This window comes from Ambystoma mexicanum, chromosome 1p, assembly GCF_040938575.1.
Source record: "Ambystoma mexicanum isolate Mex_15411 chromosome 1p, UKY_AmexF1_1, whole genome shotgun sequence".
Taxonomy (NCBI): domain Eukaryota; kingdom Metazoa; phylum Chordata; class Amphibia; order Caudata; family Ambystomatidae; genus Ambystoma; species Ambystoma mexicanum.
In genome coordinates, this window is record NC_090921.1 from 607,413,631 (window position 1) to 607,440,134 (window position 26,504).

The 26,504-nt window shown below is 45.5% G+C and overlaps 1 protein-coding gene across 1 annotated transcript in view; it reads left to right on the plus strand.

Moving 5' to 3' along the window:
* NDUFA11 (NADH:ubiquinone oxidoreductase subunit A11) overlaps positions 1 to 18,039 on the plus strand; it is a 102,244-nt gene extending 84,205 nt beyond the window's left edge. The window contains exon 4 of the mRNA XM_069649590.1: positions 17,777 to 18,039. Within this exon, the coding sequence (XP_069505691.1) occupies positions 17,777 to 17,889 (113 nt within the window). The 3' untranslated portion in view covers positions 17,890 to 18,039. The remainder of the gene's footprint in view (positions 1 to 17,776) is intronic.
* The last annotated feature ends 8,465 nt before the right edge of the window (positions 18,040 to 26,504 follow it).

Sequence of the window (26,504 nt, forward strand, 5' to 3'; positions counted from 1 at the left end):
TGTTCGAGTTACCATACTCCAAAATAATCTATACAGGGAAGTACATGGTTCACCCAGCCAACAGCTGGACTTTATAGACGTGTCAAATGTAAAGCATGTGCGTATGCGACTATGCTCCTCGTATTGAAGAAGAAGAATTTGTCCAAAATAGTCTGAGAAAATCTAAAAAAAAAAATTCCATCATATCACCCAGGTGCTGTTGCTTCTTGCCGATTGGTGTGAAGTTCTCGGCCCATTCCATTGCCTCTGGGGTTGCTCTACTTCCATCTTAGGCCTTAAGGAGTCTATTGACATCATGACGGACACTAGGAAGAAAACCCTGTTTAAGGCCTGCTCAACTCGTCACCTTAAGAACGTGTACATGGAGGATCTTCATGAGCAATGTCCGTCTGTACCCGTATCACAACTTGTAACAACGGTACCATCTGCCAGTCGACCTCAGCCAAAACACACACTGGAGGTTAGTGGCTTGGTTGGATGAAGGTGCCGGACCTTCAACTCTGCCTCTGTCTGCAGTTATGCTTCTGCCAGGCACAGCATAGCCCTAGAGTGCACTCAGAGGTCAAGGTCGCATGAAGAATCTTCCTGTGGGAGGATCACATGCCCGGGCCGCCCCTTCGACTATCGTCTTCATCTACGCCTACGGTTCCCTCATTAACTACTGGCATTGAGAACGCCTTGGTCAGCAGCTTTGTCATCTAAGCACTCCTGGGAGAAGCAATGCTCGTCCACGATTACAGTTCCTTCTTCTGCGCCATCCTCGTCGATTTTCCAAGTCATCTTTGTCGATAACGACCATCATCCCATCGATGACTGTCAAGCACCTCGTCAACTACAAAATCAATTACGTTGTTGATCAAATCCATTGCATTGGTCCCAGCGACTACTGAATGTCCACTATGCCAACTACCTTGTCGTCATCTTCGACTTATTCTGTAACCAAGCACGTCTGCATTGTCCACGACGACTGTTCAAAGGCCCTTGGCTTCCTCTTTTCCAAAGAGTTGCTGTGGACAAGTATGTCCCGTCAGTGTTGTCTTACCTCCGAGGCCAACCCCTGCTCAGCCACTGTTTTCAGTGGCTCCATATGCACCGCTTGCAGTACCCTGTCCGACCATGGCCCTTCCTGAACACCTAGTATGGCAGGGTGCTGATTCGGACATGGATGCACTGGAGGAAGTATTCTCTGACAAGGAGGATGCTGTGCCTTCTCGTGTTGACATGCCACCACCAGCTCCACTAAAGCAAGGCCCTGCTCCACCTTCTCCAGTTGCACCTGCCCCAAATGGGCATGCACTGGGCCGCCTTAAACTCCTGTGCCCTCCGGATCAAGGGAAGTGTATACAGACATCTCGCCCATGCTACAGACATTAATTTCGGAGCAGGGATTTCCAGCTCCACTGTTGACTTCTCCAGCACTGTTGCTGTCTCCAACACAGCCCCATGTTTTCCCTGCAGGGGCCCCACGTTTGCCACCAGTCGCCCTCACAGATTCAGACACTGACTAGCCGAATGACGTTTCTCCACATACTCACTCTACAGACTAGCTCAATGATCTGGTGCCAGGTGATGGTGAGCCAGCAGATCTACCTCCAAGAGATTCATCTCCTGATGAGATTGGCTCCTTTCATGCTCTAATGTCATGAGCAGCAAAGCTCTTTGATCTCCTTCGAGAGGAGGAGAAAAAGGAGGGATTCCTTTATCAAAGGCAGGAATCGGCCAGAATGTCAGTGGTAGCCATTCCAGTGCTACACTATATTTGCGAAGACGGCCTCCTAGTGATGAGGAATTCCAACCCAAGAAAGATTGCTTTGTGTCATGGTCATGAAGTCAGGGGTACAGGCATGTAGGGGTCGCATGTGGAAAAACCACCCAAGAAAACGGTTGGGGCAACAGACAAAACTGATTAACAGAACTCTACGAAACGCCAATGCCCGGCAAGTGTAGGGGATCGCTTGTCGAGCATGAAAAAGGAATCTGTACTGACCTCACATCTAGTCCTTCCAGTGCTTTTGGTGAATCACAAGCAACCATCAAAAATACATGCCTTGGAGGCATATATTGATTGTGGAGCAGTGGCTAACTACATTGACCAGGATCTAGCTCTCCGAATAGGCCTTCCTCTCCGACAGAAGCAGAAATCGAAAAGTCACTGCTGTGGATGGTTCTCAGCTATCATTCAACCCGGTGACACAGTACACCGAGAAAGTCAAGCTTCTGTGTCAGGACGGGCATCAAGAGGACATTACTTTCGATCTCATCGGTGCTCCTCAGTTCCAGATGATATTGGGAATGCCCTGGCTGGAGACCCACACTCCTAGGATCGACGGGCGAAAACGAGTTCTGACATTTCCTCATGATGTTACAAAAAAATGACAACAATCTGAAACCAAAGAAGGGAATCCTGCTGGGTCTCATCAGCTCCTTACCGCTTGAATACCAAGATTACCAGGATGTCTTCAAAAAAGAGCAAGCCAACGTTCTGCCCCCACACAGGTGTTAGGCAGAAACCTGTGCAGTTCCCTCTGGGACCACTGCAAAAGATTTAAGACTACAGGTGTTTGGCAGTAAACCCACTTGGTAGCATTCTGTACCACACAGATTCACTTGGTAGCTGTGGCTGAGCAGTCAGACTTCCCTCAAGAAGAGTTGGGCAGTATACAGAGTATTCACAATAGGTCAAAAGAACACAGTAGAACAAGTAAACACTGACCAGAGCTTTGTGTAAAAGAGATATAATTATTTATTTAAAACCACATCTAGTAAAACACACAGGCACTAATGTTAAGCAGTTCAAAAACACGGTCACTAAAAGATATACACTCCCTTAAAAGAATATTAGACAATTCTTGAAAGCCCCACTTATTTTCAGACAGCGGTGAGCGCTTAACGCAGATGGCACTCTAATAATTTGTTTTAAAAAGGGAGAGAAAAGCAGAGTATAATTTGAAACAGATCCCAACACTTTCACAAGAACACAAAGAGAGGAAGGCAAAGTAAAACCGTGAAGTTAGAGTTCAGAAGGCCGGATCCACTTTAAGAGGATCAGAACAAAATGTGTCCAAGGTCACACGGTTGAAGTGCACAAAAGTCTTGAAAAGGTTCAGAAAGAGTTGGACCAAAGAAAGGGACCAGTTAGATGGTCAAGGCGGCCAGCCCAGTCCAGAAGGTTAAGGGATTATTATTACCTTGTAGCAATCTTTAGAAAGGGAGGCCTGGCGGACACGGTACCTTAAAGTGGTGAGAATACTCCAGCGGGGGCAGTTGTTCCTGGCAGCGGATGCAAGTTGGTGCTTCGTCCGGGGAAGAGAGGATCTCGTCGGGGGGGAGGGGAGGGGAAAGACAGGAGTCCGTTGCACTGCCAGGGAAGAAACCAGCCGCGGAGTTCTCAGGTAAAAGGAGCGGTCCTTTTATTCGCAGTCCAGTGGTAAGTGGCTATCCGGTTGCCGGGGTGCTTGGCACAGGCAATTCGACCACAAGACATCCTGGGATGCGAGGAAAAGAAGATAAACTGGTTGTGCCCACCAGTCAGGGGAAGAAGCCTCTCCAGCCGGGAGATCTTCTCTGTCGTCGGGAAGTGGGGAGTCGGTTCTGCAGGGCTCCACCGGTGGTGTCGTCATGGTAGGTCGGCTCAGCTTCTCCCTCGTCGGATTCTCAGGTCCTGTGGCGACTTCTGAAGTTCCAGTCCCCAAAGCCCTGCTTTTATGCAGCACACCCCCATTCACTCAGCCTAGCTGTCAATCAAACTGTCAATTAAACATGCTAAGTGGTGAGCCGGCCGGCTCACCACTTGGGCCAATCACACGAGAGTGTGACTTGAGTTACCAAGGTAACTCAGTCCAGGGTGCCTAAACCCCCTCCCACACCCCCTGTGGTACCCAGACAGAGTGGCACCACTTTTGGAGGCTTCTGTGGAGAAGCCCACCAAAAAGTGGAACAAAGGGCTCGACTTGGGTTGGAGTCACAGAAGAGAACACAAATGCCATTTTAGAATCGAGTCCTGGCAAAAAATAGCAACCGGCAAATTAATATTAAATAAATAAACCGGCGGTATGTTCGAGGCTATGAGAATTAAATAATTAAAGTTGGTAGCCTCGAACAATGGGAAAATCCCATAATGATATATTCGCGGTCGAATATAAAAAGTAGTATCCACTGCCACCAGCCAAAACTCGATCAGGGGGGGGACGGAGACGTGCCCCCTCGACTAACAGACCCCGGGGCAATCGAATTGCCCCGACCAGTACGTCCACAATATGATGGTTTGTACGGGTTTCTGTTCATAATTTGGGACTAGTAAAGCCAAGGGTGACTTTACATGCCCTGGGAGACGGTAGTCAGTCCCAGGGTATGGAGTCTATGGTGGGGTGTCACTATGACACCCCTGTGTCACTGCACGGAGGGTGCTGTGTAACACACATAGTAAAAACACATGAGACCATATGGACACATAGTAAAAACACATGAGACCCTATGGAGTAAAGGACCCCATAGCCCATAAAACACATTAGCAGTTAAAGGAACACCATAAATCGTGTCCAAGAGTGGGAGAAAGAGTCTCACTCTTGGCAGGTGAAAAAAAACAAACTCCAGAAATCCAGCAAAGCTGCTGGGGGACTCGCTAGGTTAGGAAATTCATTTCCTAACAGGCCCTACGATTGTCAAGTAGATCTTGTACCCGGAGCCCAGATCCCTTGCAGCCGAATTTACACTCTGACAGAACAGGAAAATCAGCATCTTAGAACTTACCTGGATCAGTACCTGGTGAAGAGTTTCATTCGCCCTTCCAAGTCACATGCCTCCTCGCCCTTATTCTTCGTGCCTAAAAAGGAGGGGGACTGAAGAACTTGCATCGACTATAGAGCCATCAATCAGATCACAGTAAAACATTGATATCCTTACCAGAGCTCCTGGACCAAGTGAAACATGCTCAAATTAACACAAAACTGGATTTAAGAGGAGCATACCATCTTGTAAGAGTAAAAGAGGGAGACAAGTGGAAAACGGCCTTCCGCACAAGGTACGGTCTCTTTGAATACCAGGTCATGCCCTTCGGGCTATGCAATGCCCCTGCAGCGTTCCTATTCTTTATGAATGATGTGAACTACTGGACGTTTGCGCTCTTTTTTACATTGACGACATTCTTATCTACTGAAATTCCATGGAAGAACATGTAGGCCATCACATATAAGGAATTGCTGGCAATTAAAGCAGCATTCAAGGCCTGGAGACATTAACTTCTTGGGGCGAGACATACGGTCACTGTAATCACGGACCACCGTAAATTGCAATAATTGAAAATCGCCAAAGCACAATTCTCGCGTCAACTTCGTTGGGCTCTTTTTCGCAGAATACAATTTTATTATCACTTATAGACCTGGAGTACGCAATGGGAAAGCAGACGCTCTTGTCACGCATGAGTGAAGAAAGAGGCTTTTATAGCATCCGACCCCGTGGCCATAATTCCTGAGGAAAGGATTCAAACCAGAATAGCGTGTGGATGACCAAATAACCAGTTTTCAATCCCAGATGGGTCAATCAACACAACAGGAATGGCTGTTAAAAGGTGACCAGTACACCATCGAAGACAATCTACCGTATTTCCAAGGACGTTTATATGTCCAAGACCAAGAACTGCAAAAGCAAATCATCACAAATTACCACGATTCATTAGGGAATAGGACGCCCAGGAATAGCCAAAACTCAGGCTAAGGTGAAACAAAACCACTGGTGGCCAACCTGGTGAAAAGACATTGCCCAATTTATTGAAACCTGCGGTGTCTGTGCACAAATACAACCCCGCTGGCTTACTACATCCCCTAACAGTACCGCCAACACCTTGACATACCGTGTCGATGGAATTCATCACAGATCTTCCACCCTGCAATGGATACAACACCATATTAGTCGTTGTGGATTTATTCTCCAAAACGGCCCATTTCATCCCTCTGAAGGGACTCCCAACTGCGTCAACTCTCGCTTCTGTGTGACTAGAGCAAATCATTAGGCATGGATTTCCATCAATATTAGTATCTGATCGCAGAGCTCAGTTTGTTTCTGCCTTTTGGAGAAAGTGTTGTACAATTGCCAAACTGCTTGTCCACAAGACATCACCCTCAAACTGATGGGCAAACTGAAGGAACCAACCAAACTTTAGAGCAATATCTCAGGTGTATGTTGCAACAGTCCGAGGATTCTTGGAGAAATATACTCTGGATAGCTGAGTATGCATACAACAACTCAGTTCACACAAGCACAGGGCAAACTCCATTCTACACTGAACATGGAAGACATCTGAGGGCATCAGTATTTGATCCACATGATACACTGGAAATGCCAGCTATAAAAAACTTGCATAAAACCATCACTCAGGTTCTTAGAGGCGACCGAGCATCTGACCAAGGCTAAGGAAAGACAAAAACTGTTTGCTGATAGACATCGGAAGGAAGCTCCCGCCTACCAGATTGGAGAAAAGGTGTGGTTAGCATCCAAATATATTCCCCTGAAGGGGCCAAGAGCTTTCTGCCCAAGATACCTGGGCCCCTATACTATAAAGTCCATAATCAATCCTGTCGCCATGAAATTGGAGTTACCATCTCACATGAAAATTCACCCCATATTTCATGTCTCTCTCCTCAAACCAATGAAATCCAATACACGGTTTAGTACTCCGCTAAAATGGAGAACCAGAATATGAAGTCCAATCCATCCTGGACTCCAAGGTGGTTTGATCAAAATTCTATTACCAAAATTGACTGGAAAGGTTACGGACCTCAAGACCGAACTTGGGAACCCAGTGAACACGTCCATGCTCCGCGTTTAATCAGACAGTTCCATCGCAATAATCCCACCAAACCAGGACCGGGAGGAGAACCACCCTAGACAGGGGCTTAGGGGGGGGGGGGGAGTGCTGTCATGGTCATGAAGTCAGGGGCACAGGCATGCAGGGGTCGCATGCACAGGAGACCTGGGTGGGCACTGTCCTGGCACCAGGCTCATGAACAAAAGTAAACAAGAACATCCATTTAACACCAAAAGACTTTTATTATGGACATGGCACTTCAGATGCATTAACCTTGAGCATTCCATCCATTAAGCAGCCCCAAGTGTATTCTTGGGTGTGGCTGCTAATGGATTGCCTTTGCACGGGCTCACACTGAGTGGCAGGGTGTGGCTGGTAAGCCAGCCCTAATGGGCGTGCCCACGATCTCAGCTATATAAACTGCCCCGATCCTCAAGACCGATGCTTCGCGTTATTCTGCACTTGCTAGCAGCGTAACGCTCACCGTCGCCTGAGCTCCGACCTGCCTTTGAAGATCCTGCTTCCTGGACATCCTGGTTCCTGCCAGCATACTTAGCAACTGGGGGAAGCTGTTCTTGCCTGTACATCTCTTCGGTGAACCAAGTATTCATCTTTACACTTTCCGGAACGCCGAAATCTTCATCTTGGCACCGCAGCACGACACGCTCCATCGTCGACAGCAGTGCCTGCAAGGAAAAACAGAAGACCAGTTAAACATCGAAAAAACAGTCAGTTTAAGGTTGCGCTTTCCCATACTTCGCGGTTTCCCTTAAACCTGCTGTCGAGCATTGCGGTTACATCCATCTTCCATCCGGCCGCGTCTCGCGTCTCACAGCTGCATTGAGGCCGCATTTCCATCTAAGGGAAGAAAACCGAAGAGAGACATTACTGCAGGCATAAATAGGAGCAACATATACAGACATTAAAGAGAACGAACAGCATCACAAGAGCTCAAGAAAGACTTACCAATCATAAAGAGAAGCATAGTCGCAGCTGGACTGGACTAGACTAATCCTTATTGGGGATCAGTGAAGGAACTAGATCCCATTCGATTTGCCCCCTGCCAGAAGTAGCAGGAAGGAGAACTTATCTTCCATAATTTACAGATGAGCTTTATGGGCCGGCGTATGCTCACAGAAAACGTACTTTGGGGTGAAGGGTTCGAGCGGTACAACAATCGCAGATTGGCGCACTCGCACACTCTTATCTCCACGCAGCAGCAGTATCACCATGTACCACCGCTCACAGCTTTTCTACTGGGGGAGAGGCCTGACGGGGTGATTCAAGTTCAGGGAGGGCTGCAACCGTGCCCCAACGCCTCCGCAGAGACCAGGTGGGTGAGCGTAACACTTTGAGAAGAAATAGAAAGTCCCAGACGCCCACATGCACACCCCTGCCTGGACTCCATTGCCTCTGCAGCCGCCCGTATGTGCGGCTTCGTCCTTTTGTATCCTGGATTTTCTTTCTGACAAGCGAGATGAGGCACTTACACTGCTGCCTGAGGGAGAAGCTGCATTGGCTCATGCCGTCTGTTGCTGTAGACATTGCGGACACAGTATTCTGCCAGATGGGGAAACTGGGCAGTGTTACGCTGTAGAGGTTGGCTTAAGGCACCACATTTCTGTCTGAAAGTCATCCAAAGGTGTTGATTATGCATTTTGACAGCATCAATCTATTTGGGGAGAAGGTGTTGGGGAGAATTTTCAGAAATTTGCATATTCCCTCTACCTTAGAGACCCCCAGCAACTTTGCTGGATTTTGAGGAGTTGATTTTTTTTTTTTACTTGGAGAGTGAGACACTTTTCCCACTGATGTATTTTAATGTGATTTTGAACTGTTTCTTTTGGTTATGGAGTCTGACAAAACTCCAAAGGCATCATCGTTTGCTTTGGGTCACACTGCACCTTCAGTGCAGTGACACAGGGAAGTCTTCAAGATTTCCCAAAGGTTTAAATACCTTCTCCAGGATAAACTACTGTTTCCCAGAGCAGTAAAGTGAAATTGACTTTACTTACATTTGTAACTTTCTAGACCCAGCACACACTATCTTGCAATAGGGTGCTGGAGGGGTTACCTAGTAGCCCCTTTGCTTAGCTTCTCATGTAACCTTTTTATGTTACCCTTTCCTCGATGAATGGCTGGTGGCAGTGGTTTACTTTTAACTACCATAGTGTGCATTTACTGCAGGCTGCATTCACAGCTGCAGTAAAGCACCCAAGGGTGCCATTTTTGTCAAAATGGCCCGGTCTTCTTTTTTCGCCGTTTCTTTGTGGAAAGTTTCTTCTTGAGATTGACCCTGCGTGCCAAACCAGGTTTAGTCCCTTTGTTTGCTTTGCCTTTGGTGGGATTCACGAGTGAAGCCTGTCCCTGGCTCCAGGGTGTCTGGGGTGGGCAGGACGTTAGGTAGGTGCCCGAAACTCCCTGTGCTTAGTCTCCTAGGAGACCCAAATGCACTCTGTAGTGATTGGCTGGCTGACTGACAGCTAGGCTGGAATGAATGGGAGAGAACTGAATAAAAGGCGAGGCTTTTCGCTTGGAAGGCAGTTGACCACTGGTCGAAGGAACCGAAGAAGAACTTCAGGAGTTGTAGCAGGCATCCTCTTAGACTGTTGGTTTGCCTGGTGAAGCCCTGCTGCTGTGCTGAAACCCCAAATTCGTATCGGTAGAGAAGGCCCTGCAAGGACGACTCCACCCACCCCGCCTCCCCCCCACTTGAATTGGAGGGACAAATCCACTCCAAAATAAGCCACCTGGACATTCTCTTGGAGTTGGTTGACTTTCCAGTTGCTGCTAGAAATCGAAATGCCAGGGAGAGAAACACCAGATTGTCTGCGTTGCTTTTAAGCTTGCCAAGAGCTCCAGGAAGATTCTCCAGACTCCCTGGAAGCAGAACCGACCAAGCCTGAATCCCCTCAACAGATGCGGGACCCCAGAAGCAAGGAAAGCCCATCTCAACAGCCAGGAACTGCTATTTGCGGTAGACTCGAGGAGCTGAAACACAGAACAGCCACTTGTTTGAAGATTGCCGGTTGCGAGCGGTGACCATCCCATTGCAGTGCAGGAGTCCCCAGAAGTCTGCCCTCTTGTCCCCACGCCTGAGGCCCAGGAACAGTGAGATCTGCAGAGCTGCTCAGGAACAGAAGTCATCTGCTGCACTTTTTTCTTCAATACAAAGGTACTGTAAAAGTCTTAGAGAACTTAGACTTGCGAGTAGTAGAAGATGCAAGCAACTCTACTGCAAGAGTTAACGGCTTGTGGCCCTAAATTGATTCTTCTTTTCCTTCAAAGACTTCTAAAACAGTGAGTAAAGACTTTTCTTACTTGCCTGCAAAGAAGTACTTCAGCTCATATAGACTTTTGCCCATTGACTTTGGCTTAGCCTGTTCTACTGAATGACTCTTATTGGGGGATCTGAAAGTATTTGCTTGCTTAAGAATATTTGTGGTTTCTTGTATGTTCTAAATAACCTTTTCATTTGGCTTACTCCTAAATGATTCTAAATGCAACAGTGATATATTTTCCCCAGCACCCTAGCTACTGAAGTCACCTGAGGGTCTAGGTTGTGTCTGTGGGTCATCCCAAAAGGGTACTCACTGATTTAGAGATATTAAGAGTGTGTATTTTGTGAAGTATATGTGAGTGTTATGTTATATTGCTCCCTTCTGACGAAGGCTTATCCTAACTGACTAATAATTGTTTATTCACGAAACCTTGTGTGTAAGTGTTTAATTGAATACTTGTCAGTGTGAATCCCTGTGTAACTCCCCTTCAGCTCACATTGACCCCTCTTGAGATAAGCCTGGCTGCTCAACACGCTACCAACCTGTATAGTACAAGTTTATACCAAAGATTGGGCTCCTAGTTCCAGGAGGTCGGGCTGTTGTATTGCACCCAAAGGGTATTGTATACGATCTTGCCTAACGGAAGGTTGTTGAGATCCTGGACACCGAATCGGCTCGTTTGTTGGGCACTCTGTAACGGCGTCAACAGTCCTTTCACTTTGGAAAATTAAGGTTTTCAAGGACTTCGAAGGAATATAGATCCAAAGACATCCTGCACTGGCACGACTCAAGAGAGTTATCGGGGACGCTGTATGGGAGTAATTCTCCCCACTTGTGAGTCCCCCAACACTTTTTGCTGGACTCTTGGATGTCTGTCAGTTCTCCTGAGTGAGTGGGAACCGTTTTCCACACTCACTTTCTACTCTTACCTTTGGGAACCTTTTTCCACCCTTTTGGCTGTATCTTTTTGGAGTCCTGCTTTCCTCCATCTTTAAAGGCATCTGCACTTTAATATTGCAGCAAATGGCACTTTCATTTATTTTCCTTGATAACAAACGTTACCAAGGACGGGGGGGATACCAGTTACCAAGGACGGGGGGATACCACCTGACATTGTAGAATACTGAGGGGGCCCAATGTATCCCTTCCACTTCTCCTGTAATTTTCTAATTACAGTGACAAATTAATCTGAGTGGCTGGTCGCAGTGGATGATTTCTACTGACTTTGTGAACTTTTCACGTAGACCGCAGCTGCGTTAAGGGACACATAGGTCACCATTGACCTACATGATAGCTGTCCTTTTTTTATTCCACCTACTCTTGATGTCTTGTCCTTTCTTGAGCCTTCATCTATCTACTTGGGTGGAGGAGGTCCTGCTAGGTCTTTAGTCTTTGGCTGGCTTCCTTGTGAAAGCCCGCCAAGGCTCTCTGTGTGCCCGAAAGGACATGAAGAGGGGGAAGAGACCAAAACTATCCTGGTCTACGTCCTGCAGTGTGTCTTCCTGGATCCAGTTCGAGCTGGGAGATTGCCTGTCCTTTTGGACAAGCCAGCACCCAGATTTGCATGAAGGCTTGAATGGTGATTGGTGAATCCCGATGGTTTTCCTGCATAAAAGGCGAGGGTCCTGAAGCAGAAAAGTGGAGTCAACCAATGGAAAGAAGAATCAGAAGGACATCAGCAGCGACAACCAGTTGGTAACCGCTGCTGCTCCAACCTCCTCTTCTACTTGAGACAGAAGATCTAGATCAGACTTCTTCCTCCCTTGGACTGGTGCTCCTAACCAGTCGCAAGTTAAACTGCATTTTGAGCCGTCCCTCGAACTGCGAACTTCCAGGGCTGCGCCTGGACCATTTTGATGTGCATAGTCTATTGAAGAGCGGTTACAGCTGGAACCTTGTGGGCATTCTTCTGGGTTTACAGTGACTCTTTCCCGCTCTGAGACCTCTCCTCTTCCGAGTCGGGGACTGAGAAACGGGGAAGGCTGCTGTGTGACAACTGTCGCTACTCTGAAGCCTGTGCCGAGTTCCAACATGCCAGTATCATGAAGATCGTCTGCTGGGTGTCCTATCCGAGTAGGGGCTGCTGTCGCTTCGTCTTGGGGACCTGCCGGTGACATTGTTCTTCATCTGAAAGGGTACTGCCCCACTCCTAGGTGCCTACTGGGTGCCCGATGTGTTGATCTGTTCTCCTCCTGAGCTGCCTGAGACACTTTGGGGTGGACAACCCAAAAGTGTTCTCCCAGGCCTAAGGACATCTGTCCTTTTGGGTTACAATACACCAAACCCTCTTTTATACTAAACATTTTACCTACCTGCAACATTGAAGAATCCTGCTAAACTTTTAACGTTGACAGCAGCCTTCTTCTGTTCTTCTGCCCATGGGCCCTGGTCACCCAGTGTCCCAACTGACTTTGAGCCTCTCATTCCCAGATAGAGCAGTGCTTTCTAAAGTATATGCTGCCTAGAAGTTACTTAACAGCATCCTTGTTGCATTATATTGAAAGTTGGCTAAAGAATGGATTTGCTAACTTGAATACTACTCTGACTACATCTAAAGTCTACCAGTGAATTGAGTCATGCGCAACTGTCTTATTGTAGATATGTGAATAAGTTAACTTACCCGAAATCCTAGTAATGTGTTAGTTGCCTTAGTGTTTCAAATAACCATATTTTTATAAAGCTATAGTGTGTGAGTGTTTTCATGACTAGAAGTGTGCTCTCGGGTCTTTGTACTTTCCTACAGCCCTTCTCCTCTTTAGACTAAGCCTGGCTGTTCGACGATAGCTATCAAGGCTAGTTAAAGCCAAACCTAAGTGTTTGAGCCCTGTACTCCTAAGAGTGAGTCTTCTACACTCCCTCTGCTGGTGGTCTTTAGTAAAACTCCCTAACAGACGATCAGGCTTATTGAGGAAACCAGCGACAATGCAGATATTGCTCCAGAAGCCAAGTTTTGAAGCAGGCCTGACCCCGCCCCCAGCCCTGTAATGCGGTGGCCTGCCAAATTTGTTACAGTGGAAATGCATCACCACCGATAAATGGGTGATATCTATCATTCAACAGGGCCATACCTTGGAGATCATTTGTCCACTTCCTTCCATTCCTCCTGTCCCAAAGGTGGAAAAACAATTATCCCTGATGCTACAAGAGGTGTACGGTCCCTCCTACAAAAAGGGGTGATCAAAGTTTTTCTAGTACACCTGCAGGGCACTGGAGTATTCGGCTTAATTCTTTCTTCACCCGAAAGTATCTGCAGGTTGGAGACCCATACTAGAACTCAGAAGGCTCAACAAACTCCAAGTCGCAAAGGTTTTGCATGGTGATGCTGCAGCGCATCCTGGACCAGATCAGGGAATTTCTTCTATCCTCTAGACCTAGAGGATGTGTACTTCCATGTCCCCATTCACCAGCGGCATAGGCGTTTCCTTTAATTCTATGTCGCAGGAAAACTACCAATTCAAAGCTCTGCCCTTTCGGTTAAAATCGGCACCAAGGGTTTTCACCAAATGCCCGGCTCCAGTAGTGGAGTTCAGGCATTTACCTTTACCTGTATCTGGACGACTGGTGCACGCCCCATCGCTTCCATTAGCGATGATGCTGTGTCTAACATCAGTGCGGTTCTCGGTGAACTTTTGCTAAACCCTGCTTAAATCCTACTCAGAACTACTTGCTGTTCTTCAGCTCATGCCTCAACACTCTTGCATGTGTCACCAGGCCTTCAGAGGAGAGGGTGAATACTATTCTGAAGAGCCCAGCTTCTGTCACTCCTACCGATTGCTTCAGTCCGCTTTCTCAAATCCCTCCTGGGAATGATGCACTTGTGCATCTCATTGGTCCAACACTGCAGACTCCGAATGAGACCACTTCCGCTTCAGGAGTTCCTAGATGCCTATTGGCAACAAATGTCAGGGTCTTGAAAGGACAAGATTTGCCTCACACCCTCCTTTTGAAATGTCCTCCTATGGTGGGGTTGCCGTTCCATCCTCACTTTGCCCCCTTTCACCTTCTGGCACATCAAGTCACAGTAACCACAAAAGCCTCCCTCCCTGGCTGGGTGGGGAGCTCACACGGGAGAATTCCATGCCAGAGGCCTGTGGTTGCCCAAAGAAAGTCCTACACAATAATTTTCTGGAGCTGAGGGTAGCATTCGGGGCCCTGAAGTCCTTCAAGCCACAGGTGGTTTGTGTTTTCATGGACACCACCACCATGTTTATATTTGCAAGCTGGGGACTTATTCTCTGCTACTGTCTGTGAGGCGTGCAACATGTTCCTCCGTCTTCCAGGGATCCACAATAGCATAGCGGATTCGCACAGCAGGGAACTCTGGCCCTGTGCCACGCATGTGAACTTCCCCAAGGCCAGAAATGGGAGCTTCACCAAGGCCAAGATCAGCCTGTACCCTACTGCATAAGTAATGCACCAGTTTGCGATCAGAACCTGGGGGACGCACTGCACTCCCCATCCCCCCCGCTCTATCCCTCTACCTTGAGTTCTCAATACACTCGAACAGAACAGCTGCATGATGATCTGATGGCCCGGGAAATTTTGTAGTCTGACCTGCTTCACCGGTCAGTGGCTGCCTGCATCAGGTTGCCCCCGCTCTTCAACCATCTTTTCAGAGACGTCGGGTCCGTCCTACATCACGATCTAGTGTCCAACTTGAAGGCCTGGCACCTGCATTATTAGAATTTCGGAAAACAGACCCCTGCCTGTAGCCTGCAGAACCTCTTAGTGGGGGCAAGAACGCCATCTACATTGTCCTGCTACAGAAGCAATTGGAAGTGCTTTGGGATATGGTGTACAACTTGACACTTCGGGACTGTTGTACATTCAGGCTTCAGACGTCGCCCGATCTGTCAAATTCTATGTGGCTCGATCTAAAGAGTTCTGAAAGTCGTCACAATTGTTTGGTACCTTCAGACCTGCCTGCAAGGGCAACGCCCTTTCAAAGTCTTCCATTGCGAGATGTCTGTTCCCGGAAGGCACATTCTAAGAGGTCCGTGGTTTCTACTATGGTGATCTTGTCCAGTGTTCACCTGCTCGACATCTGCTGGGCAGTCATGTGGAGGTCTATCCATCACTTTCGATGGGGACTCCAGGGAGGAGTCATGAATCGGTCAGGGGGTGCGTCGCAGCCGCTTCGCATGAGGAGTTGGTTGCTTCTGTTAAGCTGTGCCTCCGCCCGTTTTGGTTGTGTATATGTACTGCTATAAAATCCTATTCAAGAGCATGTGAATACATGAAGGATCCAATGCTGGAAAAGGAACACGTTACTTTCCTGTAACGCCTGTTCTCCAGCATTGATATCTTTGATGGATTTATGTGTGACCCTCCCTCATACCCCTCTCTGGCTCTTCCTGGGTCTTAATGCTACATTAGGTGCATTGCCAATCTGAAGATGGACACCAGGAGTGGACCTCTCTAACTTGTTGTGTTCTGTATGACCCAACATGACTCTTATAGAGCACTAAAGTGACAAGCAGTTTAGAAATATATAAAGGTAGATTGATTTCATGTTATCAGGGATTCCCATGCTGACGACAGGGAATATTCAAAGCATGTGAATCCATAAGATACCAATGATGCAGAGCAGGAGTTCCAGGTTAGTAACTTATTCCTTGCTCTACGTATGCCATATGTGTAATCTTTTGTCCTTGGCAATTGAACTATTAGTTAATTAAAGACCTGAATTTTAAATCACATAAAACTGTTAGACCGAACACAATATCTTTCCATTTAGTCTAGAAGCGGTTTTTCAGATTTATTTTTTGGAAATGGTTGACAGTAATGTCTGTGCATCCCATTGCATCCATGTTTACTAGTAACTAATTATGGAAGATCTCCTGGTTTGCCAAAATTGTTTTGTGGGTACTGGTAATTCAAAAGTATGAGAATACATCTGTCATTAAATAATGCATTAATTGACAACCTAGAACTTGTGGCTACATCCAGCGGTGAAGACAATCGTGTTATAAGAATACTTTGTGCACAGCCTACTGGATCAAATAAGTGTTGGCCTCATCGTCGGGCATCGAAATGGGCCACCATTGAAATTTGGGCAACTCCCTCATGACTTGCAATAAAGCTTTAACCAGAGAATGGAAAATGAGGTGGCTAATAAATGTGGTAAAGGAAAGATCTCTTCTATAGGAGCAGCTCAAGTTGTTCTTTTATGACAGGCCCACTGTAGGACCTAAATATAAATGGGAATCTTTGTGGTTCAATGATTAGAAAGGGATCCAATTGAAAAGGTCTGCAGCATCACATTTCTCCTTGTCCAACCACAGTATGTTGGAAATGCATACATTTTGGTTTGTTTGCATGGGCTGAGGAAAAGGAATCGCGGACCATGAAACTGACGCTCAGTGCGGTCTTGGTGGTTCATTTAAAGACTTGCTTTTCTGCTAGCTTCCAAAATCTTCCTAATAAAGCAGATTAGGTAGCATAAACCTGAAGAATCTTCAAACTCCTCTACTGTGATATACATCTGGCTTGTCCAACATAAGGCACATGAGTAGGCCCCTGAATCCCTTTCATGAGGCTCGACACATGGACAGTGCACATTGACAGAGGAGAGAAAAGATAAGGCTCTCTTCTGATGCAGAGTACTCTGATTAGATAGTGTGAGAGAAAGCCATTATCACCAGTGGTTGATTCTTTAAAATAATATAAGGGTTGCCATGCTTCAAAGCTGTTTAGTATCTGAAACTAGTATCCATCTTCAATCCTTATTTAGCTGCCAGCTCTCATTTCTTGAGGAGTATATCATCCTTACTTTAAAACAGCCCTTACCCATTCATTGTCATTGGTAACTTTTATCATGCCCTTCTTCAGTGATATGCGACAAATCTATATGTTGGTCTACACTGCATACATTGTTTTAGTCGAAGCATGCTTTTCTGATGGGCATGTTCATGATCCACTGCAGTGAAATGATCGGTGTACTGTTGGTTATCGACGTCTGAAGTCTTGCAGTATTTCATGTAAATGCAATGGCTTTTTAACCTATATATATGCTGAAAAATGTTGGCCTGTTGGACCCTCCGGAGTAGTTTGGGGCTGGTTTACTGAACTTGCTTGCTTGCTCTAACCATTTTAATAGCACACTGGCTGCCATTATGTACTTTGCAGTTAATTTTAATAGTAGTGCAGTCCGCGATAGTTTCTTTGCAATCCGAACCGGCCCTCTATCCGACTGAATTTGATACCCCTGATCTAGATGGAAAAATGAAGAAGCTAGGTACGGTTCATTAGGGCTGCAAGTCTTTTCCTGCATGCACACCTTTTATTGCTGCTGACAGTGCACAAAGGCAGTCCTGTAGGTGGATCGGGTACCTAACATTGTTACAAATAACACACAAAACTGTGTGAAAAAAACACAGCAAAGGTAACTTACCTCCACCCCTTCCCCAATTCCCTCCCTAGAGTACAGTTTGTGTATTTGAATTTGTACTGATTTGTCAAGGTAGAAGATGAATGCTAAATTCAAATGGGCCGTTTTTGAGTAATTTGTAACCGTGACCAACACCCTTTTATTTGCCTGTGATCACTGTTTGTACAGAACGTATAAACGTGTCTGACATCAGAACCTTATCTTTCTGGTCGCTTCTCCAAAAGGATTTAATGGTGGTTTTAAAGGGTTTGTGTTTGTTTTTTATCAATGATAACTGATCTATGCCTGTTTTTAAATTTGCAGCTCACAGCTATATGACTGGGACTTCGGCGTGCCTGATTCTTGGCAGTATGGCGGCTGTAGCTAAGATGGCCAATTTGGAAAATTGGAGAATCATGGGACCACCACGGCTTTAAATTTACTCAAAGCATGGAACAAGATACACTGAGACCCCAACATTTTTGCATCATGGCCTGTAAAATATGAAACATATTACTGTTGTACATTCTTCAATTCTTCTGTAGTTTATCTATTAGAAAATAAAGCATATGCACATGTATGCGAAACAGAGCTTAGTTGTTCTCATTCAGACATAATGTGGTGTGTAAGTCTGGATGAGAATGTTTAAAGTTGATCTTGCAGTAAAATCCACACAAGGTGGGGTAATGCTCTGTGGAGGTGGTTACTTCAGGAGTATGCATCAAGGTAAGACTGTAGGTTGTTTTTCAAATTTGCACACTGGAGGTGATGTCTCTTGCGATCCCAAACAGTCTGGGCTCTCGGAAGACTGATATTACTATTGCCCACTAAGTAGCAGGGTCTCCCACTTTGTCACCCCCAACCCTCCCACAAAGCCCGCTTTCAGCCCCTCCTTCTCCACTGCAGCAATAGATGTCATGGAAAGGGTGTAGTGGCTAGAAGTAGGAGCATTCTCCCTTTGTCCATGGTGGACATTTTGTATTGTAGTTATTCATTTGAGAAACGGTCACCTCTTTTGTTTCTCAACTTAAAGAAATAAAATCGCCCTTGGTTTCAGGAAATTCATGTCTGGGTGCTAATGGCTTTAAACCCCTCGGTTGGGAGTATTACGGGCAGGTAATGTCCCAAGGGCCCTCTGGAAAGGCCCCCTTTGCTCGGGCCTGTAATGTGGCACCTGGGGCTTCATCTGCTGGTAATGCCCCCCCTGCCCCTACTTCCTGAGGTTATTGCTTCCATATTTACTTTGCTTCAGTTCTTATTGGATGTGAACATGCAAACCTGGAATATGTATGGCCCCAGATAGGTATGTCGTTTTTAAACTATTTTTGTTGTGTTGGTCATAGTTTAAAATGCACTTTTGGCAGGGTTTTTCTTACGTGAGAGATGTTTCCATTTCAAAAGCTGGCCCCTTAGGGAGAAAATCTATCATCTTTGTGTTGATACATTTATGCAACGACAGACTTAAGTTTTTATACAAGAGTAAAATGACAAACCTGCCTCCATACTAGAAGGTGTGAGCATTGCATCTACCCCCTGCATCAAGTCTATAAAATAACAGAAGAAGAATGTCTCTGGATTGTGAAATGGTATTATGGAAAGCCCCAAAAGTAGGGCCTTGAACAGAGCAAGAAACCTGTCTGACATATAGGAGCTTCAACCGGGGCATCCACTTGGCCCATAGACTCTTAGCAACTCTGGATTGGACAGTTATTTAACCAACCATACATAACCTTACTCAAGATAATATTTTTCGGATCTTTGTTGTCAGATTGGTTTGGGGGACGCAAAGATTTGGCCTAGTCTTTTGAGTACTGCTCAGCCTATATTGGCTGTTTAAAAAAAAAAAGAAAAAAAGAAAAAAAAGTTTGCTGTAAGCCTGTTCCTTAATGATAACCCTTTGCTATCTCTGCTCTGGCAACCTTATTGTTTTTCAGATTTCCAAGCTCTGTTAGCGGTCCTGTCTTTAGGGACAGAACTTGATGGTTTTTTTTTGCACAGAAGAAGAATTAATTCATAGATCTTCAGGACTTGCACCTCTGCTATCTGGCTTTGCCCCCCCCCTGTTTTCTCCACAATGACCAGTGTGAAAAACCAGAGGGTGTTTCACAGCGTAGTCCCTGAGTAACCCATACTCGGGTGGCCAGGGAAAGTCAATCGCTTTTGGATCCGGATCCTGTGGGGTGGACAAGCGAGGGAGGATCACCTGGGTTAGGGGGTTCTTGTGGAGTGGGGGTGAGCACCGGATGGTGAGACATGGTATGCCCCTTTTTTCCTTTACTCATCTAACCCTTAGCCCTGCTTATTTTATGGAAAACAACTCCTATAATTCTATGCTCGAGGATTACCTCCACTGACTTGCAGTGGCTGTCACTCTAATGAGCTCAGGCAGTCGGGCAAGTAACCGAATTACATACACCTGCCACTTGTTAACTTTGCCTGTTGGGCTAAAAGGAGGCACGCACACACACTCTGAGCGAGGCTGATTGCGTGAAGGAACAGCTCTTTCAGGGCTGATGCAAACCAAGCTATGGAATATGGAAGGCCAAGGAGCCGATGGCTGCGACGGAGAGCCAGGCAAGAATTCCATCTTTTTTTGAAGCTGTTTGCGTTCCACAGCCGAAAACGAGTTAGCAGAAAGGTGTGGGAGAACAGACGAGGCATTGGTAACGATCTTGACTGCTATGGCAAAAGCATTGAAGATAGAGCCTAATTAATACATCCGGTGAGTTATCAAAGGCGAACAAAAACCTGGTTTTTGTTAAGGGCAAAAGAGGCATGTATCAAGAGTTGAAGGTTGCGTGTGTGCTGAGTAATGAAGAGAAACATGATTGAATGCTGAGAAAAGTATACAAAGTAAGAGTGGTCCTGCGAAGTGGAATCGCACATTCAAAAGTCTCTGTGAAATGGTCTGAGTAATGGAAAGCGGGAAACGAAGACAAAGTAACCACGATACCGAACGAGAGTTGATTTGATTTCAAAGTTCATAATGATTGCTTTTCAAACTGCCAAGAGGGCAAAAGTAAAACTACCAGGACTAAGCAGCATTGGTGTGGTGTGAAGATTGCGATTTATTAAAAGGAGGTTGAAGAGGTCATGCAGAGGTCTACGTAAAATCGTTTGAGTTAAAGCCGTTGACAGTAAAACGGGCTGTGCTAAATTTCTATAAACGCAGTTCCAGCAATGATATATGGAGATGAAAATGCCCTGGGATGCCCTTTGTCTGTCTGGGATACCCTTGAAAACCTCTTTTGGTCTAAGTTCTACGGCTGAACAAGGGAACTCCTACACTGTGCGTCCGATATAAGCTGAGTCTGCTATCTCTGAACGCAAGAATTCTTTGCAACATGCTAACAATGTATCGAACGATGATCATGAAGACCGGACCTCCGCAATTTAACATCTTACATCATCCAAGCACTGGTGATAAAAACAACATCCTCAGTCTATGGGGGGGAACGCTGCGAGAAAATGTTAGACAATCTTAGTACTGACAAAGACACTCTTGAAAACAATCCTGATGCATTAAAAAAAAGAAAACTCTGGATTCAGGATTGGATAGATACAGGGGATCTAAGAAACTATTTCAAAATCATGCAAAAGGCCAAAACTTTAAATAGAATTCCCAAATACTTGGAGAAATTTCCAGACAGATACCGGAGAACACTGCTGATAAAGTTCTGGCTAAATCATTTCAGAACTAAAGAAGTAAGTTGATGGTCTAAGCACGTTGGCATGGACCTAAAATGTAGGTTCTGTAACAAACTGGATGAAACCTTAAAACGCTTGATATTGTTTTGTGTAGCCTTAAGAAATGAAAGAACTAAACACCTTGGCACGTGGATAATAAACAATAGCTCAGTGTCTGCAGAAGACTGGTGGCAAGTGTGCTTTGACAAAACAAACAACAAGTTGACTTTTGCACTGACAATTCTGTTGGAAGTAATCGCTGAGCAACTTGCCACAAATCCTGGGGCGTGAACAATATTGGTATAAAAAGGACTGATAACCCTAAACCAGTGAAACCAGTGATAAAAATATTGCAAATAATCTTTGATCTGTTTTCTTGTCTTGTGTAATCACAAAATGTTTAAAGGTTTGTAATGAACCAAATAAAACATTTAAAAAAGAGAACGACAGGCTCGAGCCCGGCCGAAGGAAGCCTGTACTGAGCTGTGATGAAGTGAAGCATTGAATGTGAAGAGAGGCTTACTCGAGCCCGGCAGAGGGAAGCCTGTGTTGAATAGTGGCAATGTGAAAGCCAGGAGAAGAGCTGTGTATTTGCGGTAAGGTTGACGACGCCTAATGAATTGATTAGACTGAAATGCTTGAAGCCCAAGTCTGTACTTTTGAATTGTACCAGAAAGCCAGTGTGTGCAAGACTGATAGAACCAGTGCTATCCAAATATCCTTGTTAAACTCTCAAGACCCTGTGCTTCTGAACGTGGGTTAGAGGGTTGGTTATCTTAGTCATTCTAACATTTCTTTCAAGACCCTATTTTTCCTTTTTGTATTCCCTTTACACATGTCATTTGAGAAGGAGGGTAAGGTTAGGTTTTCTTAGTTTAGGCCTTTTAATTCGACTAGACTGACTTGGACTTGTTTATTTTATGGTCGAGATTACTCCCATTTCAGAGTTGGGGCCTGTTAGGAATTTCCTCAACCCAAGTTAACTATAAAATAAAGGTTTTCCAAACTTGCATCTATTGTGTCTGTGTCTACTGTGATACCATGCCTTCCTCAGACCAGACTGGGAACCTTCTTCTGCTCATGTGGATTTTGCTTTTCTGGGCTTCTGTTTTTTTTTCTCACTTTGAAAGCTTCTCACTGCCATTATGCTTCATATGATGGGGTTTTCTTTATGTAGTTCTTATTTGTAGCACATCCAGTCCTTGGAATCTCTGCTTTTAGCATGACTGCTCCTGAGATCTCAGCCTGCACTGTTTGTATTCTTGGAGGATGGCTCAAGAAAGGGTTCTTTGCCAAGCATCCTTTGATGGCATTAGGGCCATGCTGATATGCAGAAAGAAAAATAAGTATTGCTTTGCTGCCCTTTTTTCTTACCCTCTACCTCCCCACCCTTGGAACAGGTTTATTTGTTTCTCTGGCCCCATAAAGGACCAATGAGGTGGAGAGGACTTTTCAGACCCAATCGACGGGCGTCACTCCCAGAATGTCACACTGGTGTCTAAGGACATGCTGTAAAAAGGTTATATCCTCTTCCATCCAAGTCATTCCAAGATTACCCAGATCGGACACCCCTGTAGATAATCCTGAGGGTTTGATGGGGCCCATGGTCATGCCAAATAGTTCTTCTTCCATCCATTAGTCTTTAAAATACATCTTTTCATTTCTCTAGTGGATTGAACACCCCCCTCCTCCTTGACGTTGGCCTCTTAGATTCAGTCAAATTCTTCACCCTTGCATTAAACCAAGATTTGGGCAGCCTCTCACCATCCTCCTATGAAAAACTGCCACCTACAGGCATGGGACATGGCTGGATCTAATCCCTCCCATCTTCATGCAAGGACCCTTTTTTAATCATTTTTTTTTTAAAGTACTGAAGCTGGTGACTTTGAAGGCAATAAGGGGTTATTTAGATTTCAGTAGAGGTAAAAACACTGAGGAGAAAATCTTCCCATCAATTCATCCCCATTGGGTAGTATTCTGACAATGTAGAATCATTTCCACTGCCTGCTCCACAGTTACTGGTAAACCAGCCACCACTGCTGCCACATCACAATGCCTCGACCCCTCCCTTTTCCTCCTTTTCCCAAGAACTGAACATCCCAAAAACCATGAAAACGATCAACCAGATTCAGACAAGGGATTACCCTTATCCTTGGTCTCACCCAGAGAAATAGCTGGTATCTTCTGCCTGTGATTGACACGAGTGAATGCAGGGCACCCCGGAATACTTGGGTAACCGCAAAAACAGGAAGCTTCTTCAACGAGGACAGAGGGGCGGGGGGGGAGTCATCAAGGTGTGTACGAGCCTTAATCGGAACCTCCAGTGTAAAAAAACGTATAAATGTCCCTAATAAAGAATGTCTGAGAAGATGTCTCCTTACATTCTCAACCTCAATCTTACTTTGTTACTGCAGGTATGATGTGTCCTGGCACGGACAGTCAGCAACCAAGGCATTTAAGTGTCAGTGGGACGTCCAGGAGAACATACTGGACCTTACGTTTCAAGAAATTGATCCATTTCATGCATCAAGTGATGAACTGAAAAAGACTTTGACCCGGACTGCTAAGTATGCTAGTTTAACAAAGCAACCATTCAAATTCTTCTATCTTGGGGGATTTTGCGAGTTCCAGGATTGACTAATATGGCAGTGGGCTGAATGTAGAAGCAGTTTGATGCTGTCATTGTTTGCTTGTTTGGGGAGCAGTCCTTTCTCCAGAGTCCAAGCCTAAACAAAACTCCCCTTCTTCTGGCTCATTCCTCACCGTTTGGGGGTGAATTCCGAACCACCTGAAAGCTCCTCGAACTTTGTCCCCCAAAACAATCTGCATCTGCTGTAGCTGCGGTCAGTTTACCTTATATGTGGAAGTGGAAAAGTTGATTCAGATGCTGGCTTGAAGAAAGTACCCACTTCTGAAACAGACTTGCAATTAATTTCCTGGTTCTTTGGAATGCACAAAAAGAATCTGGCTCTCCTGTGCCTGGAACTTTTTCTTCAATAGAAATTGAAGAGCATCCCTTCCGTATATTGGCTCTGGTTCTAGCGTACTGGATATATGAAGTGGATCTAAAATATTCTGCTCCTTTAGACAATTTGGAGGCCCAATTCAAACAAATTACTTGGGTGAGCAGGTAGTACCAGCTCTGGCGAGCTTCTCTTCTCTCTGGGTATGTTGGTCAAAGTCTTGCATCCCCTCCACTGCAATGCGGCAAATTACCTTTTAATTCTTTGTGGAACATAAGGGTTGCTTGCACGTTTCCAAATCAAAGGGAACCCGGGCTCTTCAAACAGCAACACTTTACTTACTATCATTTAGTGTGGTGTTTAAGTGCATTTGAGGTCAAGCGGCTTGGCTGTTTTATAGTGCACTTAATGCAAGCCAAGTTACTGCAAAGAGCTGCGGGTAAAAATGGCGCAAAAAGGGGATAGTGCAATATACATTCATAGTGATTAGTGGTACATTTGTGATATATTGCGCGCATTTGTTACAACAGTCACGATTACACCGGTTGTAAATATGATCTTTAATTTATGTCTGTTTAGGTCATCTTATGCCGATAGTGCGAGCAGGATTGGATCTGTTCCAATGGAAATTGTGGTTTTGTTGAATTGGGTTGCCCTGTAATTTTGCCATGCTTAAAGCGACATGTGGTATGAGCGGGAGGCCCGGACTTGATGCGAATACAAAAAGTGATGCAAACCCTTGCATATTCAGTAAATGTGAGCTGCGAGCATGGTCTTACAAATATTGAAATACATTACATCAGTGGGTGTTTTTCAGTAGTATGTGCCGATGGCCAGAAACCTTGAGCCTGGTACATTATGATTATTTTGTATACGCAAAGCTGTTCATTGCCCTGTAGACTTTTTCTGGGACGAAGGCCAATGTTCCTATAAATAGTAAACGAAATATAACCATGCAAAATAGGTAAATGTGGAAGAAATACAAAACGATGTCCTTGCTGTAGTTTACACAGGATTGGTGCTGTCTGCTGAGGTTGCCAGTCAAAGGATCGAATCAAAAGGGTCAACCGGTCAAAGGATCGACACCAAAGGGTCGACGGGTCAAAGGATCGAATTTTTTTAAATTTCTTTTTCACATATTTTTTTTTTTGGGGGGGGGTCCCCATCCCCCTTTTTTTTGCTAAAAACCACTTTTTTTCCTAAACGAAAACCTAAAAAAATATATATAATTAAAAAAAATCTTCCTTTGACCTGTTGACCCTTTTGATTCGATCCTTTGACTAGACGCCATCTGCTGACACTATTGTTAGAAAGATTCATAGTCCTGGATGACAAAGTCCTTGCTATAGAAAAAAGATGTTGGTCACTGATATTGCGATGGCTACATGCTTTTCCCTATTCCTACCACAGCCCCTGCTGGGGAGGCCTTGTACCCTGAGGGTGGAGGGAAGGCTCTGGAGGTAGGCTTGATAAGTCACGTCACTCCAGCTTCCCAGATGGCATATTCTTACCTTTCCAACACCCTAATGATAGTCTCCCCACCTGGCTACTGAAGAGGGGCCAGTGAGGATGCTACATACCTAGTGTTACAAAGCATAATATGCACTCTAGTGAAGAGCAGGGTCTAAAACAAAGCATAAAGCACTCTAAATAGCACGGTAGCTTTTCAAGCAAGTCCTCTTAACAGCTATCTAAGAGGCATTAACACACTCGATAGCAGGGTGTCTAACAATAAAGCTTAGAGCACACTAGTGAAGAGCAGTGTGTCTATCTAGCTTTGCGAAATGGCTAACCCACATGTTGATGTCCCTATACCTGTGAACTGCTGCCCAGCAGTAACCGGGTGGTTACAGAAAGGAGGTGTAAGGAATACCAACACCAACTTCACCATGGCAGTGCCTGGAGGATTGACGGGGAAAACCCTGGTCACATATATGAAGGCACCTGGTAACCAGCCAGGAGGTGTGTTAGAGACCCTACACATTAGGAGGTATCTCGATCAAATGTAGCACACACCCTATGCAGCAGGTACTGGTTTCAAGAGTGTTTATCCCACTACAAGGGCTAGACCTTGTTCAGTTGTTATGGGAAGGGTTAACTTTAGTACTCAGCCTTAGGTTCCACACAAATAGGGAGGCAAATGACCCATCTACTAGGGAGCACTATCACATTCTAATCGACATTTTGACACTGTCCACGCTCAAGCTGTAGAATATAGAGCCTTGGGAGCTGCTTCAGCAGCACCCAGACCAATAATGGCAGGGGAGGAAGGAACACTTCAATTCCAGGCCCTCAAAGCCTTATTGGGCCCTTTCCCAACAAGGCAACAAGAAATCCCTTGATGGTATTCCACTAAGCTGAGCCAGCTAGAGGCAGCCTACCCACAGGTCACTCCTCAGCAG